Here is a 22,770-nt window from a genome sequence, read left to right as displayed (position 1 = left end):
GGTCTGTCTCACTTATCAGTGAGCTAACTTTAAGGTCAAAATGGTGCCTCTGTTGGGAGATGCAGATCTCCTTCCCTGTGGTGACCAAAGGTGGACCAGGATGTGGCTACTGCACACCTTCTTTGCTTCACAAGAACCCATTCAATTCCAAAATGTCTTGATGGTTTTAAGATGTTGTGTAATTGACACCTCTTAGCTTAGAATGTATCCTTTTATTTGTACCAGACAGTAAGACAGTTTGAATTTACAGGGACAGGTCTTTTCACCTACGGCAGCCTTTTTTTTCCCAGCACATTGTCCACTTTTTAAATGATAAGTCAATTTTTATAACTCTTCAGGTTGGGTTCTTGTATTTTCAATTGCTGCACTTCAAGTGCGTCCAACACATCTGCCAAAAGAGAAAAGTGAAATTCCTTGGAATTAATTTTTTATGTTTTCATTTAGAAGGAAAAAGTGGGAAGGCGTAGGGGTCACACCACTGCACACATGACACCCACACCTCAATCTCACAACTGCTGCAGCTGGCATTGTCTGTAACAGCCATTTCTTGTTCAAGTTTGTGTTTTACATCATCCTTTCTTTGGACGAAGCACAATCTTAATTGAATTTCCTTTTTGGGCATTGAAGTTTTGCCCCAGGAAAACTTCTGTTTAGAAAGGTTTTTTCGTAATCAGTTTCCCACTTTTACTGTTCCAAGGCTTGTAGTATGCAGATTTCCATTACTGCATAGCTCCAAGCTATTTTCAAATTTCACTGCCTGTACAGGTTTTAATCCCCTTAACTGCTGTTTCTGCAACACATGGATTTAATAGGTCAGGTGCTGGATTATTGATAATTCTTATCTCTAGGTGATAGTTTTTTTTTTAGCCCCTGTGAGGCATCTGGGTTATTCTGCACTATGTCCTTAGTGACTTCTGGATTTGTTTTGCTGGATTCAGTTAGCTCTGCATTTAGAACCTGACCCTTTTGATTTTCAGGTGGGCACGTCCACACTGACCTCACTTTTAGTTTTCTTGTGGCTTTCACAAATGTTACTTACCTGAGGGTATTTTACCTTCCCTTTTCCGTTTATTCCAGGGATGGATTTCTGCCTAATCTGTCCCTTGTCCTCTGGGACACTACTGCTCAGATATGGTTGTCCAGCTTCCACTGACTCCCCTGTGGCACTTAGCTAGCTAGGTGAGGCATCTCTCTTTCTTGGCTTGCCTGTTTTGGAAACTTTTGCTGTCCCTAATTAAATCTTTAAAAGTTTTGGCTAACCATATTTTTGGTGCTTTTCCTTCAACCTGTGTTGCCTTTATCTAAGCTCCTTTTAATTCCTCTGGCTCTATTTTGTCCTTTTTAAAAAATTCTACTGGCTTTTCTTTGTCCTCTTTTGCCCTCTATGGGATTTTTTGGAACTTCCTCAGCCCTCTGCAGCTGTGCAGAGTTTTATTTGTTCTCCTCAATTTCTCCTATCTCCGTGGACTGTTCTGGGCCCTCTGAATGCAATACTGCGCTTCCTGCCAAGCCATTGTCCAGCAATAAGTTGATCTCCTGCATTGGTAAACACAGAATGACCCGACTGTCACTACACCAGTCACCAACATCCTCTGTGGTGACCAACAATGGACCAGGATGTGGCTACTTCACACCTTCTTTGTTTCAGAAGAGTCTATTCAATTCCAGAATGTCTTGATGGGTTTAGGATGCTGTGTAATTGACACCTCTTAGCTTGGAATGTATCCCTGTATTCATACCAGACAGTAAGACAGTTTGAATATACAGGGCCAAGTCTTTGCACCTTTGGCAGCCTTTTTACAGCACATTGTCCACTTTTTAAATGAAAAGTCAATTTTTATAACTCTTCAGTTTGGGTTCTCCTTTTATTTTCATTCACGTGAGCGTAACATGGCGCTAATATGAACAGCCTCCTCTGAACAGGACCTCCTCCCCAGACAGTTGAACAAACTAATTTGGATGGAATCCTTGTGTTGATGTAAGATGTAACCTTTTACTCATTATTGGTTACTGTACGTTTCAATCATGAAAATTACAAGAAATAAGGAGACAACACACAAAGCCCAAATTAAACACTAATGACTACTAGGTTTGGTAGGAATACCAGTTAAAAATGTAACACACCAGTTAGTCACACATATGTTACATGGAGTTACACAATTTTTTTATTTGTTCATGGGATGTGGGCATTGCTGGCATTGCCAGCATTTGTTGCTAATTGCCCTTGACAACTGAGTGGCTTGCTAGGGCAGTTAAGAGTCAACTACATTGTTCTGGGTCTGGAGTCACATGTCGGCCAGAGCAAGAAAGGATAGCAGATTTCCTTCTCTCAAGGACATTAGTGAGCCAGATGGGTATTTACAACAATTGGTGATAGTTTCATGGCACCATTACTGATGCTAGCTTTCAATTCTGATTTTTATGAATTAATTGAGTTTTAATGAATTAATCGAGTTTAAATGCCACCAGCTGCTATGGTGGTATTCGGGCCCATGTCTCCAGGGCATTTGCCTGTGCTTTGGATTACTAGTCCATGACATTACCACTACGCTACCATCTCCATGTGTAACATGGAGTTATACATACAATCACCCAGTGAGTGGTTACCTCCCGTTGATCGTACTCTTCAGCAACTGATCAAGTTTCTTGGCTTATGCACTGAATCACTCTTTGCAAGGATTTTTATGTCTTTCTTCCAAGGTGGGCAGGATGTTTCATTGAGAAGATCATACTGTCCTATCAAAATCCACCTTGGGCTGCAGTTGTCCAATGAGGCATCTAATTCATTGTTAAAACTACAGTATCAGAAACTGCCTTGATAGTGAGCATATGATTATATTTCCTTCAGTAATTTCACCACCTCTTGTGGATGTTACAGATATCGTCAAGATCATAATTAGTAAATACAATAGCAGATTCCTTTCGCACAGATTTTAAAACCACAGGACAGTTAAATAATCCAAGTCCCTTAAATTACTGACTTCTTACAAACTATTGCATTGGAGAATTTCTACTTTCTCTGCGTTTCAAAGAAGGCAAACTGACCTCGTTAATCAACGTCAGTTTGTGTCACACACTCGCAACTTTTCAAAAACACTTTGGACCACCTAGGCAGCTGAATTAGCATTTCTTAAAACACGTTCAGTCTCTTTCATTTCTGTGTTTTCAAACATTATGACTCCATGTTTTTGTGTATGTGAAACTTCTCCAAAGTTCTAACTCAGCATAAAAGCGAAACCTAGCTTTGAAATAGTTTGTTAATTGGTTTTGCCTCAATTGCTATGACTTGTCTGCTTTTTGCTAAACATTCCATAGCCCTAAAGTGTTTTTTTTTATCAATGACTCTGCTTTTTTATAATAAAAACAGCTTGTAGCTATTAACAGGTTACTTTAGCTCCTTTTGGCCGTCACAGTGCATGCTGGTCAGGTTAAGTCAGTTTTCTGTACGCCTGTATACAGAATAGCTTCCTGTATTTCATTTAAATTATCGATGCTCCTGGGTTGGATAACCTCACAAATCTCAACCACAAATTTCAATTAAAAATAATATTACCGTCGTTTACAGATGAACACCGTTGCATTTAACGTAATGGAGTTCAATCAGGGCAAATGCGAGGTGATGCATTTTGGAAGATCCAATTCAAGAGTGAACTATACAGTAAATGGAAAAGTCCTGGGGAAAATTGATGTACAGAGAGATTTGGGTGTTCAGGTCCATTGTTCCCTGAAGGTGGCAACGCAGGTCAATAGAGTGGTCAAGAAGGCATATGGCATGCTTTCCTTCATCGGACGGGGTATTGAGTACAAGGGTTGGCAGGTCATGTTACAGTTGTATAGGACTTTGGTTCGGCCACATTTGGAATACTGCGTGCAGTTCTGGTCGCCACATTACCAAAAGGATGTAGATGCTTTGGAGAGGGTGCAGAGGAGGTTCACCAGGATGTTGCCTGGTATGGAGGGCGCTAGCTATGAAGAGAGGTTGAGTAGATTAGGATTATTTTCATTAGAAAGACGGAGGTTGAGGGGGGACCTGATTGAGGTGTACAAAATCATGAGAGGTACAGACAGGGTGGATAGCAAGAGGCTTTTTCCCAGAGTGGGGGATTCAATTACTAGGGATCACGAGTTCAAAGTGAGAGGGGAAAAGTTTAGGGGGGATATGCGTGGAAAGTTCTTTACGCAGAGGGGTGGTGGGTGCCTGGAACGCGTTGCCAGCGGAGGTGGTAGACGCGGGCACGATAGCGTCTTTTAAGATGTATCCAGACAGATACATGAATGGGCAGGAAGCAAAGAGATACAGACCCTTCGAAAATAGGCGACATGTTTAGATAGAGGATCTGGATCGGCGCAGGCTTGGAGGGCCGAAGGGCCTGTTCCTGTGATGTAATTTTCTTTGTTCTTTGTTACTTGCTTCAGAAGTTCTGGCATATCATTGGACTTACTATCAATGAACTGCTTCTGAACTGCAGCTAGGTCTTGGGCCTCAAGCAACAGTCTCTCAATTCAGCAACAGGTTATATGAGAGAGAAAAACAGTTTTGAACCTTAAATTAGAAGATGTCTCTGAAACTGTGAAAGTTAATAGAATATTATTGTTTATCGCGATGGCAATTGAATCCAAAAGTAGGGAGGTTATGCTTCAGCTACACAGGGCGTTGGTGAGAACACATCTGGAGTACTGTGTACAGTACTGGTCTCCTTATTTAAGGAAGGATGTAAATGCATTGGAGGCAGTACAGAGAAGATTTACTAGACTAATACCCGGAATGGGCGGGCTGACTTACGAGGAAAGATTGGACATGCTAGGCTTGTACCCACTGGAATTTAGACGAGTAAGAGGCAACTTGATTGAAACATTTAAGATCCTGAGGGGTCTTGTCAGGGTGGATGTGGAAAGGATGTTTCCTCTTGTGGGAACTAGGGGTAACTGTTTAAAAATAAGGTCGCCAATTTAAGAAAGAGTTGAGGAGAATTTTTTTTCTCAGAGGGTCGTGAGTCTTTGGAATGATCTTCGTCAAAAGGCATTGTAAGCTGAGTCTTTGAATAATTTTGAGGCAGAGGTAGATAGATTCTTGATAAGCAAGGGGGTGGAAGGTTATCGGGGGTAGGTGGAAATGTGGAGTAATCCGTTCAGCCATGAACTTATTGAATGGCGGAGCAAGCTTGAGGGGTCGAGTGGCCTACTCCTGCTTCTAATTCGTACGCTCGTTAAAGGCCTGCTTGGGTATATAATTGAAGCCCAACCCGACCACATCTAACCCGAACCCAATCCGGGCCTGAGTCCTTTGTTTTTTTTTCCTGCGCCTGACCCAACCCGACTCGACTACCGGAAATTAATGACGCTTACTCTTACTCTTACTTCCCTCCCTGACCAAAAGGCAGCACTGCCATGGTGTCTGACCTGACCCCACCCGCACCCGACGCATGTCGTTGGGTCCCATCGGGTTCGGGTCGGGTAGCCATGCTCTTATGTTCGTATGTAAACTCTTGTCAGAATTTGTGCTTGGATATTTTCCTCCCTTACGCTTGTGATTCCGATTGTCAACTGCTGTAAGAGAATCAGGTGACCTGCAGGATAAATAGACCTTGGATATCTTGGCGTTGGCAACAAAAGAGCTCCATTTTTTTTTTTTCTTGACTAAACCATGGCTATAGCACTTTCACCTTGTGACCAGGCGTCTTCAAGCTCATACAAAGACACAAGAAAAATTCGTTTGTGAACTTCTTTTCGCCAATGACTGTGCTCTCCTGGCCCACCATCAGTAAGACCTGCAACATATAACAACACATTTTTCTGAGGTGGAACAACTGTTCGGACTAAAAATCAGTTTAAAGAAAACTGAAGTCCTGCATCAGCCTGTACCCCAAAAAGAATATAGACCATCAAGCATGGTCATCTATGGAACCGAGCTGAATGCCGTCGAGCAATTTACTTATTTGGGGAGCGTCATCCCGTCTGATGCCAGCATAGACAAGGAAGTGGACAATAGGCTCTCAAAAGCAAGCAGTACATTCGGCAGACTCTACAAATGTGTGTGGAGCAAGCACAGCCTCAGAGCACAGACCAAACTCAGTGTCCAAAGCCATAGTCCCCACCACCCTCTGTACGGCCCCAAGTCATGGGTCCTATACCGCCATCATGTACGCCTTCTAGAGCACTTCCATCAGCGCTGCCTCCAGAGCATCCTCAAGATCCGCTGCAGGACCGCATCTCAATCATTGAAGTCCTGGAAACAGCCAACATCAGCACCGTGGCCATCCTCCTGCAAAGCAAACTGCATTGGGTTGTCACGTTGCCCAGAAGGACAACAGTCGCCTGCCCAAGATCGTGTTGTATGGAGAGCTGACCACGGGTAAAAGGAACAGAGGAGCCCCATGCAAACATTTCAAGGACTCCCTGAAGAAGTCCCTCTCTGTGTGCCACATCAACTATCGCCAATGGGAAGCACAGACCATAGATTGTGATGCCTGGAGATGCTACATCAGGAGGGCTACAGACACCTTTGCGACTGAGCGAAGAACCAGCATGAAAGAGAAAAGGAGGAGAAGGATAGATCCAATTGTCCCCAGCAGCGACTACACCTTCACTTGTACCCGCAGTGGGAGAATCTGCCAGTCACGCATCGGCCTGACTAGCCACCAGTGGGCCTGCAACCTATGACTACAATCTTCTCAAAATCTTAGTCCGTGAAGAAATGCCAAGAAGTTTGCAAGTCCATCTTCATGATTGTGCACAGTTATAAATGTCATTCATCAGGATTCCTAATTTGCATGAGGTGGTGTCTTTGGGCAAGTGATGTTGCCCTGTACATGAGCATTAATGCAACAGTGTATTTAGATAGAGTCTTAAGTTGCAAATGCACCAATCTGATATGCTTCCTCGTATCTTCATATTCTCCCAAAGTTTGCACATTGGGACATGAATAACTGCAAGCAAAAAAGCTCATTAGCAGCTTTGGCAGTGCAGAGTTACCAATTTAAAAGATGCAGTACAGTTTTAAACAGCTGTCAAGAATTTTCCAAGTTCCCTTGACATATTTTGTCTAACAAATCTGAAATAATGCAGAAACCGGGAGTTGCTAAGAAATACAGAAGGTACAGCATTGGGCTTTAAAGAACAAGGACCCATTAACAGTTTGTCCTAACATGGCTGAAGGAATTTTCCAATTCAGTGGTATGGAAAATTTTGAGATTTGCAAAGGCCTCCCTTGCAGTGCCCATTTTATGTGGACACTCAGACTGACCAGTGCTGTTTAGGCTTCGAGATCTCATTATTTTAATTTCCCCTCAGCCGCATTGAATTCAGCCTGCAGAAGGAGGTCATTTTGGCCCATTGTGTCTGCACTGGCTCTCTGAAAGAGTAATTCCCTTAGTTCCATTCCCCCTGCCTTCTCCCCATAACCCTGCACATTCTTCCTTTTCATACAACACTCTAATTCCCTTTTGAATGCTTCAGTTGAACCTGCCTCCAACTCGATCTCCGGCATAACATTCCAGACCTTAACCACTCACTGCACGAAAAAGTTTTTCCTCATGTCACTTTTGCTTCTCTTACCAAATACTTTAAATCTATGCCCTCTCATTCTCAATCCTTTCACGAGTGGGAACAGTTTCTCTTGATCTATTCTGCCAGACCCCTCATGATTTTGAATACCTCTATCAAATCACCTCTCGGCCTTCTCTTCTCCAAGGAAAACAGTCCTAACTTCTCCAATCTATCTTCATAATGGAAATTCCTCATTCCTGGAACTATTCTCGTGAATCTTTTCTGTACTCTCTCCAATGCCCTCACGTCTTTCCTCAAGTGCAGCGCCCAGAACTGGACGCAATACTGCAGCTGAGGCCAAACTAGTGTCTTTTACAAGTTCAACATAACTTCCTTGCTCTTGTTCTCTGTGCCCCTATTAATAAAGCCCAGGATACTGCATGCTTTATTAACTGTGCTCGCAACCTGTCCTGCCACCTTCAATTACATATGCACCTTGGTCCCTCTGCTCCTGCACCCCCTTTAGAATTGTGCCTTTATTTTATATTGTCTCTTGTTCTTCCTACCAAAATGAAGCACCACATTTCTCTGCAGTGAACTTCATCTGCCACCTGTCTGCCCATTCTACCAACTTGTCTATACCCTTTTGAAGTTCTACACTAATCTCCTCACCGTTCACAATGCTTCCAAGTTTCTTATCCTCTGCAAACTTTGAAATTGTGCCCTGTATACCAAGGTCTAGGTCATTAATATATATCAGGAAAAGCAAGGGTCCCAACACTGATCCCTGGGGAACTCCGATACAAACCTTCCTCCAGCCCAAAAAACATCCATTAACCATTACACTCTTTGTTTCCTGTCACTTAGCCAATTTCGTATCCATGTTGCTACCATCCCTTTTATTCCATGAACTGCAAGTTTACCCACAAGTCTGTTATGTGACACTGTATCAAACACCTTTTTAAAAGTCCATGTACACCACATCAACAGCATTGCCCTCATTAACTCTCGATTACCTCCTTAAAAAACTCCAGCAAGTTAGTTAAGCATGATTTTCCCTTAAGAAATCCATGCTGGCTTTCCTTAATTAACTTGCATTTGTCCATGTGACTATTGATTTTGTCCCAAATTATTTTTTCCAGATGTTTTTCCACCACCAAAGTTAAACTGACTGGCCTGTAGTTGCTGGGCTTATCTTTACACCCTTTTTTGAACAAGGGTGTATTGTTTGCAATTCTCCAGTCCTCTGTCACCACCCCCGAGTCTAAGGAAGACTGAAAAATTATGGCCAGTGCCTCTGCAATTTCCACCCTCACTTCCCTCAGTATCCTTGGATGCATCTCATCCAGCCCTGGTGCTTTATCCACTTTAAGTACAGACAGCCTATCCAATACTTCCTCTTTATCAATTTTAAACCCTCTGGTGTCTGACTTACCTCCTCTTTCAACATTGCCTGGGTTGCATCTTCCTTGGTAAAGACAGATGCAAAGTATTCATTTAATACCTCAGCTATGCCCTCTGCCTCCATGTGTAAATCCCCTTTCTGGTCCTTAATTGGCCCCACTCCTCCTTTTGCCACCCTTTTACTATTTATATGCTTACAGAAAACTTTAGGATTTCCTTTTAATGCTAGCTGCCAGCCTCTTTTTCATGCTCTCTCTTTGCTTCTCTTATTTGCTTTTTCACTTCCCCTCTGGACCTTCTATATTCAGCTTGGCTCTCAATAGTATTTTCTACCTGGCATCTGTCGTAAGCACACTTTTTTTCTTCTTTATCTTAATCTGTACCTCTTTTGCCATCCAGGGAGCTCTGGATTTGTTTGCCCTACTTTTCCCCTTCGAGGGAACATAGCTTGACTGTGCCCGAACTATCTTCTTTGAAGGTAGCCCATTGTTCATCTATCCGTTTTCCTGTCAGTTTTTGACTCCAATTTATTTGCCCAGCTCCAATTTTATCCCATTGAAGTTGGCTTTCCCCCAGTTAATTATTGTTACCCTGGATTGCTCTTTGTCCTTTTCCATAGTCAGCCTAAACCTTATGATACAATGATCACTGTACCCTAAGTGCTCTCCTACTGATACTTGATCCACTTGGCACACCTCATTCCCAAGAACCAGGTCTAGCAATGCCTCCTTTCTCGTTGGACTAGCAACATACTGTTGTAGAAAACATTCAAAGTGCTTTCACTACATCATTGTTTGCATTGTGCATTGGATAGAGATAGGCCTCATGCTTCCACTGTAATAACATAGGTCTGTTGTGTCCGAAGCATTGCAGAGTTTCAGGTACATCTGTCTGCATTTTTGGCATCTGAGTTAATTTCCTCTGATCTTAACAATGCCACAAACCGCAATCTTAATTGGAAAATTCCTTCAGTCGCTTTAGGGCAAAATGTATTAGATGCTTTAACATTCACCTCAAAATTGCCTTTAGAACCTTCTATGTTGACATTGTAGCACTGCAAGTCAGACTGCGTATGCATTTTAACTAGAGGAAGTGAACATTTTGCAACAAGAAAGCTCTACATATTGCAATATAACTTTATCTTGATTGATATATTACACATTGATGTATGTAGCCTCTGGCAATATGGACCTAAGTGCTTCCCCTCCGTGTTCTCCGACTGTAGTAGGATAAATAAATTGGCAGCTTCTGCGCACCCTGTCTGTTAGATTCCTTTCAGCCAAGTTGCCCCATAGAACATGCCTCCATATAAGAGAGATTCCTATATACCACAGAATGGTATACTTAATAAATTGCGACTCCCCGACATGAGATTTGCTGTATGCTTCTCTTAAATACTTTCCTCAGTTGCATTATATTGGTCAGTCTGGTCAGTCTCCTGCTAGATAATGATGGCTTGGCATTGCAACCTCCAAAAAAATGGCAAATCATCAGTGAAAATGCAAGTTCAAGCTTTGATTTTTGTGTGCAGTGGTATTTTGCAACAGAATCAGATCTAGGAGGACTGCTTTGAACTTATGAAAAAAGTGCCTGATTCTAGGCCATAAAGAGATAGTAAATATAAAGACGTGGGCTGGGATTTGCCCCACCCTGGGTGGCATGCAAGAAGGCGGGGCCCAATTTACATAATTAAAGGGCTAATTGAAGGCCATTTTCAGAGCAGCCCCCCCACTGAGTGCTGAGGCTGCCAGATGCACGGAGGCAGACTCCCAGTGGCTTCCTGGGGGTGGGGTGGTGGTGGAGGGCCTTGTTTTCCGGAGGCTCTGTGGCCTGGCCAGGAGGGTCATGTTGAAGGAAAGGTCAATTATTAAAGGCAAATTCTTTATGCACTTTTTTTTTCTTTTTTTTAAATCCGGTCTATAGCTGTGTTGAATTTCAATGCTACATGTTCCAAGAGTTCTTTTGTCATGCTGCCCAACTTCCTTCAGATCATTGTTTGCCAAGGCCACTGTTTTCATCAGCTTTCCTCTGGAAAGCACTTATCAGCAAGATGAAGCTTTCCTTCAAAAGTGTGGCAGGATTTCCAGGGCTTAATTTACTGCACTCGTGACTATACGTATAACCCCATTCATGAATAGAAAGGGTTACCATTCCATGAGTAAAATTATGCCTGTGAATGCTTGTTGCTTGGCAGCTCCCATGACTACTTCATCTTGCTGCACTTGATGGTGCCAACACTATATTTGAAGGGTCAAGAATATTGTAGAAATGGCTGCTGGAGGGTCAAGAATTTGTCTTGGAGCCAGGCAATGCAGTGTCACCCAAGAAAAAGGCCTGAGGAGAAATAAAATGCAGCCCATGCTTCTGAAAGGGTCATAATGGGACATATCTTTAACAAGTTTAAGCCTCAAGTCTATTGCTCGGACTTAACAGAGTATTATATTGCAGCCCAGCAAGGTCTCTGAAATTATTGTTTGTTGTATTGGGACCTCAACCATTCACTATTTATTAACAATTTAGTTGATGGGATAGCCACATTTCCAAATTGACAGAGAGGCGGCATTGTGAAGAGAGTATATGGAAGCATAAAATTATAAAGATATTAATAGGTTAAATGAATGGGCAAAACAAAACTGTAGCAAATGAATGTTAATGTAGGAAATAGTGAGAAAGCTTTTAGAAACAATAATTGGGACAAAATAAACAGTCACTTGGACAAGTGCGGATTAATTAAGGAAAGTCAGCACAGATTTGTTAAAGGCAAATCGTGTTTAACTAACTTGATTGAGTTTTTTCATGAGGTAACAGCACAGATTGATGAGGGTAATATTGTTGATGTGGCGTTTGATAAAGTGCCACTTAATAGACTTGCCATGGAAAAAAAAAAGGGATAGTGGCAGCATGGACACAAAGTTGGCTGAGTGACAGGAAACAGAGAATAGTGGTGAATGATTGATTTGATTATTTTTCTGACAGAAGAAACATGTGCAATGGGGTTCCCCAGGGGTCGGTACTGGGACCACTGCTTTTCTTGATCTATGTTAATGGCCGAGACTTGAGTGTACGGGGCACAATTTCAAAATTTGCAGGTGACACAAAGCTTGAAAATATTGTGAACTATGAGGAGGATAGTGATAGACCTCAAGAGGACATAGCAGGCTGCTGGAATGGGTTGACACATGGCAGGTGGAATTTAATGCAGAGAAGTGTGAAATGATACATTTTGACAGGAAGAAAGAGGAAAGGCAATATAAAATAAAGGGTGCAATTCTAAAAGGAGTGCAGGTACAGAGAGACCTGGGGGTATATGTGCACAAATTGTTGAAGGTGGCAGGGCAAGTTGAGAAAGTGGCTAAAAAGGCATACAGGATCCTGGGCTTTATAAACCGAGGTATTGAGTACAAAAGCAGGACTGTTATGATGAACCTCTATAAAACACTGGTCCGGTCTCAATTGAAGTATTATGTCCAATTCTGGGCACCACACTTTAAGAAGGATGCAAAGGCTTTAGAGAGGGAGCTGAAAAGATTTACAAGAATGTTCCAGGAATGAGGAACTTCAGTTGCATGGATTGAGGGGAGGCGGTGGCGTACTGGTATTGTCACTGGACTAGTAACCCAGAGACCCATATTATTGCTCTGAGGACATGGGTTCAAATCCCACCACAGCAGAAGATGGAATTTGAATTCAATTAATACATCTGGAATGAAAAAGCTAGTGGAATGATGGCCAAAGTCTAATGATGAAACATTGTCGATAGTTGTGAAAACCCATCTGGTTCACTAATGTCCTTTTAGGGAAGGAAATCTGCTGTCCTTACCTGGTCTGGCCTACATGTAACTCCAGACCCACAGCAATGTGGTTGACTCTTACATGCCCTCTGAAATGGCCTAGCAAATCACTCAATTGTATCCAACTGCTACAAAGTCAATAAAAAGGAATGAAACCAGACGGACGACCCGGCATCGACCTAGCGACCGGAAACAACAAGGGCAAACCCAGCCCTGTCGACCCCGCAAAGTTCTCCTTACTAACATCTGGGGGCCTGTGCCAAAGTTGGGAGAGCTGTCCCACAGACTAGTCAAGCCTGACAGTCATACTCACAGAATCATACCTGACAATGTCCCAGAAACTGCCATCACCATCCTTGGGTATGTCCTGTCCCACCGGCAGGACAGACCCAGCAGAGGTGGTGGCACAGTAGCATACAGTAGGGAGGGAGTTGCCCTGGGAGACCTCAACATCGACTCTGGACCCCATGAAGTCTCATGGCATCAGGTCAAACATGGACAAGGAAACCTCCTGCTGATTACCACCTACCGCCCTCCCTCAGGTGATGACTCAGTACTCCTCCATGTTGAACAGCACTTGGAGGAAGCACTGAGGGTGACAAGGGCACAAAATGTACTCTGGGCGGGGGACTTCAGTGTCCATCACCAAGAGTGGCTCAGTAGCACCACTACTGACTGAGCTGGCCAAGTCCTAAAGGACATAGCTGCTAGACTGGGTATGCGGCAAGTGGTGAGGGAACCAACAAAAGGGGAAAACATACTTGACCTCGTCCTCACCAGTCTGCCTGCCACAGATGCATCTGTCCATGACAGTGTTGGTAGGAGTGACCACTGCACAGTCGTTGTGGAGACGACGTCCCGCCTTCACATTGAGGATACCTTCCTTCGTGTTGTGTGGCACTACCACCGTGCTAAATGGGATAGATTTGCAGAACTGGGCACCCTTGAGGCGCTGTGGTCCATAAACAGCAGAATTGTACTCCAGCACAATCTGTAACCTCATGACCCGGCATATGCCCCACTCTACCATTACCATCAAGCCAGGAGACCAACCCTGGTTCAATGAACAGTGCAGGAGGGCATGCCAGGAGCAGCACCAGGCATACCTCAAAATGAGGCATCAACCTGGTGAAGCTACAACACAGGACTATCTGCGTGCCAAACTGTGTAAGCAGCATGCGATTGTCAGAGCTAAGAGATCCCAAAACCAACGGATCAGATCTAAGCTCTGCAGTCCTGCCACATCCAGCCGTGAATGGTGGTGGACAATTAAACAACTAACTGGAGGAAGTAGCTCCACAAATATCCCCATACTCGATGATGGTGGAGCCCAGCCCATCAGTGCAAAAGATAAGGCTGAAGCATTTGCAACAATCTTCAGCCAGAATTGCCGCATTGATGATCCATCTCGGCCTCCTCCTGAAGTCCCCAGCATCACAGATGCCAGACTTCAGCCAATTCGATTCACTCTGCGAGATATCAAGAAACGACTGAAGGCACTGGATACGGCAAAGGCTATGGGCCCTGACAATATTCTGGCAATAGTACTGAAGACCTGTGCTCCAGAACTAGTTGTGCCCCTAGCCAAGCTGTCCCAGTACAGCTACAACACTGGCATCTACCCAGCAATGTGGAAAATTGTCCAGGTATGTCCTGTACACAAAAAGCAGGACGTCCAACCTGGACAATTACTGCCCCATCAACCTACTCTCAATCTTCAGCAAAGTGATGGAAGGTGTCATCAACAGTGCCATCAAGCGACACTTGCTTAGCAATAACCTGCTCAGTGAGACTCAGTTTGGGTTCTTCCAGGGCCACTCAGCTCCTGACCTTATTACAGCTTTGGTTCAAACATGGACAAAAGAGCTGAGCTCAAGAGGTGAGGTGAGAGTGACTGTCCTTGACATCAAGGCAGCATTTAACCGAGTATGGCATCAAGGAGGCCTAGCAAAAACTGAGGTCAGTGGGAATCAGGGGGAAAACCCTCCACTGGCTGGAGTCTTACCTAACGCAAAGGAAGATGGTTGTGGTTGTTGGAGGTCAATCATTTGAGCTCCAGGACATCACTGCAGGAGTTCCTCAGGGTAGTGTCCTAGGCCCAACCATCTTCAGCTGCTTCATCAATGACCTTCCTTCAATCATAAGGTCAGAGGTAGGGATGTTCGATGATTGCACAATGTTCAGCATCATTCGTGACTCCTCAGATACTGAAGCAGTCCGTGTAGAAATGCAGCAAGACTTGGACAATATCCAGGCTTGGGCTGATGAGTGGCAAGTAACATTCGTGCCAGGCAATGACCATCTCCAACAAGAGAGTATCTAACCATCTCCCCTTGACATTCAATGGCATTACCATCGCTGAATCCCCCACTATCAACATCCTAGGGGCTACCACTGACCAGCAACTGAACAGGAGTCGCCATATAAATACCGTGGCTACAAGAGCAGGTCAGAGGCTAGGAATCCTGAGGCGAGTAACTCACCTCCTGACTCCCGAAAGCCTGTCCACCATCTACAAGGCACAAGTCAGGAGTGTGATGGAATACTCTCCACTTGCCTGGATGGGTGCAGCTCCAACAACACTCAAGAAGCTTGGCACCATTCAGGACAAAGCAGCCCGCTTAATTGGCACCCCATCTACAAACATTCACTCTCTCCACCACTGATGCACAGTGGCAGCAGTGTGTACCATCTACAAGATGCACGACAGCAATGCACCAAGGCTCCTTAGACAGCACCTTCCAAACCCGCGACCTCTACCAACTAGAAGGACAAGGGCAGCAAATGGTTGGGAATACCACCACTTGCAAGTTCCCCTCCAAGTCACACACCTCCTGCCTTGGAACTATATCACCGTTCCTTCACTGTCACTGGGTCAAAATCCTGGAACTCCCTTCCTAACAGCACTATGGTTGTACCTATGCCACATGGACTGCAGCGGTTCAAGAAGGCAGCTCACCGCCACCACCTCGAGGGCAATTAGGGATGAGCAATAAATGCTGGCCTGGCCAGCGACGCCCACATCCCATGAATGAATGAACAAAAAAATTGGAGCTGTCCTCCTTGGAGGAGAGAGAGTGGAGTGGAGATTTGATGGTGGTGTTCAAAATCATGAGGGGTCTGGGCAGAGTAGTTAGGGAGAAGTTGTTCCCATTGGTGGAAAGGTCAAGAACTAAGGGACACTGATTTTAAGGTGAATCACAAAAGAACCAAAGGCATCATGAGGAAAAACCTTATTACATATTTTGTGTTTAAGGATCTAGCATGTGCTGGCTGAGAATGTGGTGGAGGCAGATTCCATCCTGGCCTTTAAAGGGGGATTTGATGTATATCTGAAGAGAAAAGGTTTGCAGGACTATGGGAAAAGGGAGGGGGAACAGGACTGGCTGAGTTGCTCTTATAGAGAGCCTACATGGACAGAAAGGGCCAAATGGCCTCTTTTTCTGTGCTATAACCATTCTATGATTCTATATATGGACTCCAACAGTTAAATTTGCAGGGAGAGATTACACAAACTAGTGTTCACGCCAAGGAAAACAGCTCCAATTTCTCCAATCAATCCACACAACTGAACTTCCCTGCAAGTTTAAAGGTTAAATGGTAATTTGATCAAAGCTTAAAATATTAAGGGGAACCAATAGGGTTGATGGAGAGACATTATTTCCACTGGTTTGGGGATCCAGGGCCATGTGTTGTAACAGAAAAATTAGAGCTCCGCTTTTTAGGAGAGACGTTGGGAAACACTCAAAACGCAAAACTCTGTTCCACAAGGACAATTGACAGGTCGAGTGTTAATTGTAAATCTCAGATTGACAGATCTTTGTTAACTAAAAGCATTAAGGGATACGGCTTCAAAGGCTGGTATAAGGAGTTATATCACTGATCAGCCATGATTGTATTGATTGGTAGAATGAGCTTGAGAGGCTGAATAGTCTACTGCAGTTCCTAAGTTCCTGTGTACAGCTTTGCTCTGTAAAGGCACCTAACCTTTAGGTCAGGAGATGACGGGCAACAACTTAGAGAAGTTAATTATGATGATGCCAACTATGGGACAGATGGTATTGCAATTCTAACAAGAACCTTTAAGTTAGAATTTAAGAACATAAAATACAGGAGTAGGCTATGCAGCCCATTGAGCCTGCTCCACTATCCATGAGATCATAACTGATCATCTTTCTCAACTTCATTTTTCCTGCCCAATCCCCACATCCTTTGATTCTTAGAGTTCAAAAATCTATCCTTCTCAGTCTTCAATATATTCATTGGCTTAATATCCACAGCCCTCCATGGTAGAGAAATTCAAAGGTTCACCTTCCTTTGGGGGAAGGCATTTTGACTCATCTCCATCCTAAATGGCTGATGCCTTATCCTGAAATCATACTAGTTCTAGACATCCCAGCAATGGGAAACAGTCTCTTTACATCTACCCTGTCGAGCCTCTAGGAATTTTATATGTTTCAATGAGATCACCTCTCATTCTCCTCAATGTGAGAATATAGGCCTGTTCTACGCAATCTCACTTCGAAGACCTCCCTGGAATCAATCTATTGAACATTTTATTGCACTCCGTCTAAGGCAAGTATATCCTACCTTATGTAAGGAGACCAAAACTGTACACTGTACGCCAGGCGTGGTCTCGCTAAAGCTCTATATAATTGCAGCAAGTTTCTTACTCCAACTCCATTGCAATGAAGGCTAACATATGATTTGCCTTCCTAATTTATCGCTGTACCTGCATGTTACCTTTCTGTGATTCATGTACAAGGACCTTGAAATCCTTCTGAATCTCAAAATTTACCTGTCTTTTTTTTTTGAGAAGTGCTTTTCTATTTTTTATTCCAAAGAGGAGAATTTCACATGTCCCCACATTCTACTCCATCTGCCACCATCTTTCCCAATCGCTTAACTGATCTATATCACTTTGCAGCATCTTTACATCCTCCTCCTAGCTTACTTTGCCACTTAGCTTTGTATCATCAGTAACCTTGGATATATTACCTCGGTCCCCTCAGCAAACTCACCGCGCAATAATTATCTCCATATCTGCCTGCTATCCTTATGATTGGGTTGAGCTGCAAATCAACACCCATGAATACCACCCTATGGGCTGGATTTTACCTTAGGTGGACGGGAATTCGCCACCGATGTAATTCGTAACTGGTGGTGAACCAGCTTTCGCCTAGCCTGGGGATCCGTTCCGCATTTTACGGGTCCCCAGGCTTTAATTGTCCCGAGGCAGGACTCCACCGACTTGAGGAGATCCCGCCTCAGTGAGCTACCAGCCAGTCAGCAGGCCGGCAGCTCTTAGTCCCAGCAGTGCCACCGGGAGCGATGGCTACTGCTGGGACTGCAGCCCAGATAGAGCCAGGAGACGAGGTAAGTTGAGCTTGCCTCACCAGGCAGATCGGTCCTTCCCTGGTGAGGCTGGAGTAGTTGTTGGGGGGAGTGGGGGGGGGGGGCGTCTTGGGTCCCGGGGTTGGGTTAGGAGGTGGGGTCGGTCCTCAATCGGCCACCCTGTCCCCAACTGTCATGGACTCTTTTCCCCACCCCCCCCACCCCAGCCTGGGGCGAGGAAAGGCCAGCAGCTATCGCTGGGCGGCCTTTCACGTCCCCAGCAAACCCGCTTGCCATGGGTAAAATACCTGTGCTGGTGGACACGGGCCATTAAGTGGCCACTTAAGGGCCTTGATTGGCCTCGGGCAGTCCGTTACCCTCCACCCAGTCCCGCCCGACTGTCGTAAAGTCGACTGGAGGTGGGAGCGGGGTGGGTAGGCCCCCCGAAGCCTCCCGCTCAATTTACAATTTATGCTGCCCCATGCCATCAACCGACCCGCTGGGGCGGTGTAAATTTCAGCCCTATACGTCCACAAAAACATTAATGTACCTCAAATTAAAAGAATTAGCAGGCCACATTTCAGCATAAGAACAGGAGCGATAGGAGCAGTAGGCCACAGGGCCCTGGAGCCTACTCAACCATTGGTCACATTGCGTCAAATTTTCCCAGCCCTTTGGAGCTGGGCTGGATGGTGGGATAGCTGGCAATATGGTGGGGGAAGGAATCGGGAGGGGGAGCCCCACATCTTACCACTGCCATGGCATATTGCCAGTGGCATGGCTGCCCACCGGGCAGCCAGTTGAGCCACTTAAAGGCTCAATTAAGGGCCACTTCCTGCCTCGGGCATTTTGTCCGTGTTGGGAGAGCCCACTGCTGCATGGGGAGACTGCCAGATAAACCCTGGTGGCCTTTCAGCAGGTTCCCAGCAGAGGCACTCCTTGATGGGCACTCTATCACCCATGGAGGGGGTCCCCTGGTGGCACAATGGCTGACCCTGTGCCAAAGGTGTCACCTCTGGAGCAACATTACCTCACCAGCGCGCCCCCCCCCCCCCCCCCACCCTCCACATCTCTGGGGCCTGCCTGACTGCCTGGCCCTGGTTTCCCCAAAAAACTAAACTATCTCGTGCTGCAGCCTCAGCAGTGGCCACTGCTGATAGGGCCAGCAACTCTGGGGGTGGGGTGGGGTGGGGGGTGGGAAGTGAGCTGCTGTTCTCAATTGGATGAGAGCCTGTGAATTGGCTGCCACCTGCAAAATGCTGCCCGCTGTTCCCACTGCCTGTTGGAGCGGGGTCAGCTCCCGCTTTTTGTCCCAAGCGGTGGGATTTAACCCTGAATGGAAAAATTCAGCTCGTCGATTTTTCTTAACTCTCTTCTTTGGTGTAGGTGAACTCTGCCTTGCCACTTTTCCTTAGTGAAGCATGTAGTTTGTGTCTTCAATTTCCTAATTGCTCTATTTGAAAGTTCCCAAGTGTGCAGAAGCAGTGGCGTGAATGGCTGCTGCATGTCATTGTATTGCAGGGATAGAGATGGCTGACTTCTTGGTACTAGGACTGTTCGTGACTGCAAAGGGCACCAGAGCAAATCTTCTCGTGGCTGCATGAGTCACTATGTTTCAAAGAATATTTTCAACAATTTAAGTGCGGTGACAAGGAGACTCGGTTGTGGCGTTATGTTGGTGGTGTTCTTGCCAGTTCCTTTCATTTCTCTGTCCATGAGCAGGCTGTTCTTGAAGAAGAGAGGGTTGAGAAGAAATTTTTGTAGAGGTGTTCAGAATCATGAGGGGTCTGGACAGAGTAGATAGGGAGAAACTGCTCCCATTGGCAGAAGGAGCGAGAACCAGAGGACACCAAAGTTAGGTGATCGGCAGAAGAAGCAACGGTGACATGAGGAAAAACTTCTTTTACGCAGCGAGTGGCTCGGATCGAGAATGCACTGCCTGGGAGTGTGTTGGAGGCATATTCAATCGTGGCCTTCACAAGAGCATTGGAGAATTACCTGATAGAACAGGGCTACGTGGGAAAGGCAGGAGAGCGGGGGATAGAGTTGGAAAGGATGCGACTGGCCAAATGGCCGTCTTCTGTGCTTTAAACATTCCCTGATTCTATTAAGCGTTGGAAGCTCTAAGAACTTTTAATTTAACTGATCCGTATTATCAAGCAAGCCCAACCTCTTGCTCCTAATGCACGCAGTGCCCTATGTGCAGTGATCCTAGTGCATCTGTTTTGGGGTCAAATCATCAGCCCATGGTGCTCCAATCTGATTTTTGCATTTAAAATTCACTGATCCTTATAGCTGTTACACAGTTCCATTCAAAGTTGCAATCTTCAACTTAAGCCTTGTATTGATTTATACAATAGAATTTCAGTAATTAAAGTATGACTGCATTCATTTTTTGTGACTCTTGTATTTTAAGGTAGCAGTTTATGTCAAAAACAAAGTAGCATATTTTACATTTTTTTTTTGAAAAAGATCACCACAATAAATATGACTGTTTTTGAAACTGTGGGTTTAACTTGCAGGATCTGAGTTGGCAAGTTTCCTGCTTTCTTCAAGAATTCATAATCCAACTAATGTGCAGCTTTGGTGGTTTATAACACCAAGTCATCTGTTACATACAGAAAAGTGGTCACTGAATGGAATGATATTCTTTCCCACCCCATCCGAAAACTGTGCTGTGCAGCTTTAATTCTTTTGCACCTACATGCAGTTTTAGGATTTTTTGAGAATTGAATTGGGGGTAAAGGATTGTAATTGGCTTTAGCCAAGCTTGCTGAACAAGTTCTGATGTGTTTGATTCTCTCGCCCGGTTTGATGCTAATCTTGATTTGCAATATGCAGCACAAAAATCTGTAAGCAAAATTAAAATTTAAAAAGTGTATCATCTTGGACAACAGCGATTAACTATCTTTATTATCCATATCAAACATCTGGAATAATCTCAGCTGAAACTTGGCTCATAACTGCTGATATTAATTTTTATACAGAGGGCTGAATTTTTAATCAGGGGTCAGGCACTGGACATGGGGGTCTTTAGACACACGCACCACAATTTTCAAATCTTCAGCCAATTAAAGGCCAGGGACAACGAGTGGGCTCCCGATGCTGGAGGGCCAATGGGAAGCCCTCCAGCACTCAGATTGGTACCCCCACCGGCCGAGGTGGGAGCTGCCATTGTGAGGATGCAGACAGCGAGGGACAGGGCAGGTAAGTTTATTTCATTTTTAACGTGTCACAGCTGCCTGGCCATGGAGGGGCAACCCCTTCAGAGTCTATGGCCCGGTGGTCCCCATATCCAGGCTCTTTGGGCTGCCTGCATTGCCGAATGGAAATCTCAGTCTGTGTAGAAATGGGGCCTTACTAGGCCCCTTAATCGTGTCTAGTTTAACCTAAATTGGCTACCTGCTGTTTGCTGACAGGCATCCAATCCAACCCTGAGCCGGGCTCCTTCAAATGGCTCGTGGTTGTGATCATGGCGGGGAAACAGCACGGAGGCCAGCGGCACTAAATTGCTGATTCCACTGCCTCCGATCCAACCTTTTTAAAAAGGCCAGCCCATAGTACCAGTATTTTACAGTAGCTTGTTCCCTTTTGCTTTGTGAATGAATGAACAGGTGTGTAAATGTTTCTCAATTAGTGATTTGAACCATTAACTGTATCAAGTGTTCATTGTGCATTCTGACTTTGTTATAAAATAGGCATGTCATAATGAAATGTGGATGTCCTCAACCTAATTGGAACCTGATGCAGAGACCTGCCAAATAGACCGATGCATTAATAAAGGGAACTATAATATGCAACCTTACAATGAGTGCTAGGGAAATATTTTTGAAAAATGGACAAAAGTTTTCCACAAGGCTGGAGCAGCTCATTACTGTTGTCCGACTTAATCAAGCACACCATGCCTGACATTGCTCTCATACTGTGAACCAAAATGTATTCCTGAAATGTCTGACTCTTCTCTATCAGAAATTGTTCCAGCCATTTGTGAGTGACTTCAGCCACATGAATACCGATGTTCTAAATTTGTGTCACGCTGTGACGTATGCTAATTTTTCCCTAATCTATGTGTGTTTTTTTTTTAGGGCATTTTGCAAGATGTCAAAATCATCTTGATACCTAATGGATATATAATACAGTGCCCAAATCTTAATCGCAGTAAGTACTAAGTATGTTCCTACCGTAATAATACCTATCAGAAGAGATGCATTACCAAGCAAATGAACACTGGAAATATGAGTGAGTGCAGGCAGACAAATTTCATGTCACATGTCCTAAGTTTTGTACATAAAAAGAGTAATTATTAAAATGGGAACTCTGCAATATGCCGTTTCAAAGCGTTTTAATTTCAGTTTTTTCCCAACTGAGATTTCCTGCTGTGTGCACTAATCATGTTGGATAGAAATACCAACTGATCAGTTTAGTTTCAAATGTTTTATTTCTGACCAGATGGCATGTCAAGTACTGCACATGACCAAGACTATTGCATTTCAAATTTCTATAAAATGTTTTTGTTATTGGCATCAGCTTGACTCTGTTGGTAAAATTCTCACACTCGCATTCAGAAGGTTGTGGGTTCAAGCACATAGCATGGGCTTGAGCTAGGCTGGCACTTTGCAGTATTGAAGGAATGCTACATTGTTGGACATGTTGGGCTGAATTAAGACGCAATGAATGTGTGCAACTTGTGCGCTGCTGAGCTCCCACGATATTTTGCGCGGTGGCTCATTTAAATGGAGGGGGCGGAACGGCCGCC

The 22,770-nt window shown here is 44.5% G+C and overlaps 1 protein-coding gene across 3 annotated transcripts in view; it reads left to right on the top strand.

Annotated features, from left to right (window-relative positions):
- Nucleotides 1-22,770, top strand: part of LOC137377143 (protein kinase C-binding protein NELL1-like) — an 828,881-nt gene that overhangs the window by 63,466 nt on the left and 742,645 nt on the right. For 2 of the 3 annotated variants that reach the window (XM_068046504.1, XM_068046503.1), the window contains exon 6: nt 22,100-22,173. In XM_068046504.1, coding sequence (XP_067902605.1) covers nt 22,100-22,173 — 74 coding nt within the window. The remainder of the gene's footprint in view (nt 1-22,099; nt 22,174-22,770) is intronic. The other variant, XM_068046502.1, reaches the window with a different exon arrangement.

This window comes from Heterodontus francisci, chromosome 14, assembly GCF_036365525.1.
Source record: "Heterodontus francisci isolate sHetFra1 chromosome 14, sHetFra1.hap1, whole genome shotgun sequence".
Lineage (NCBI taxonomy): Eukaryota > Metazoa > Chordata > Chondrichthyes > Heterodontiformes > Heterodontidae > Heterodontus > Heterodontus francisci.
This window is presented reverse-complemented; position numbering and strand designations above follow the sequence as displayed.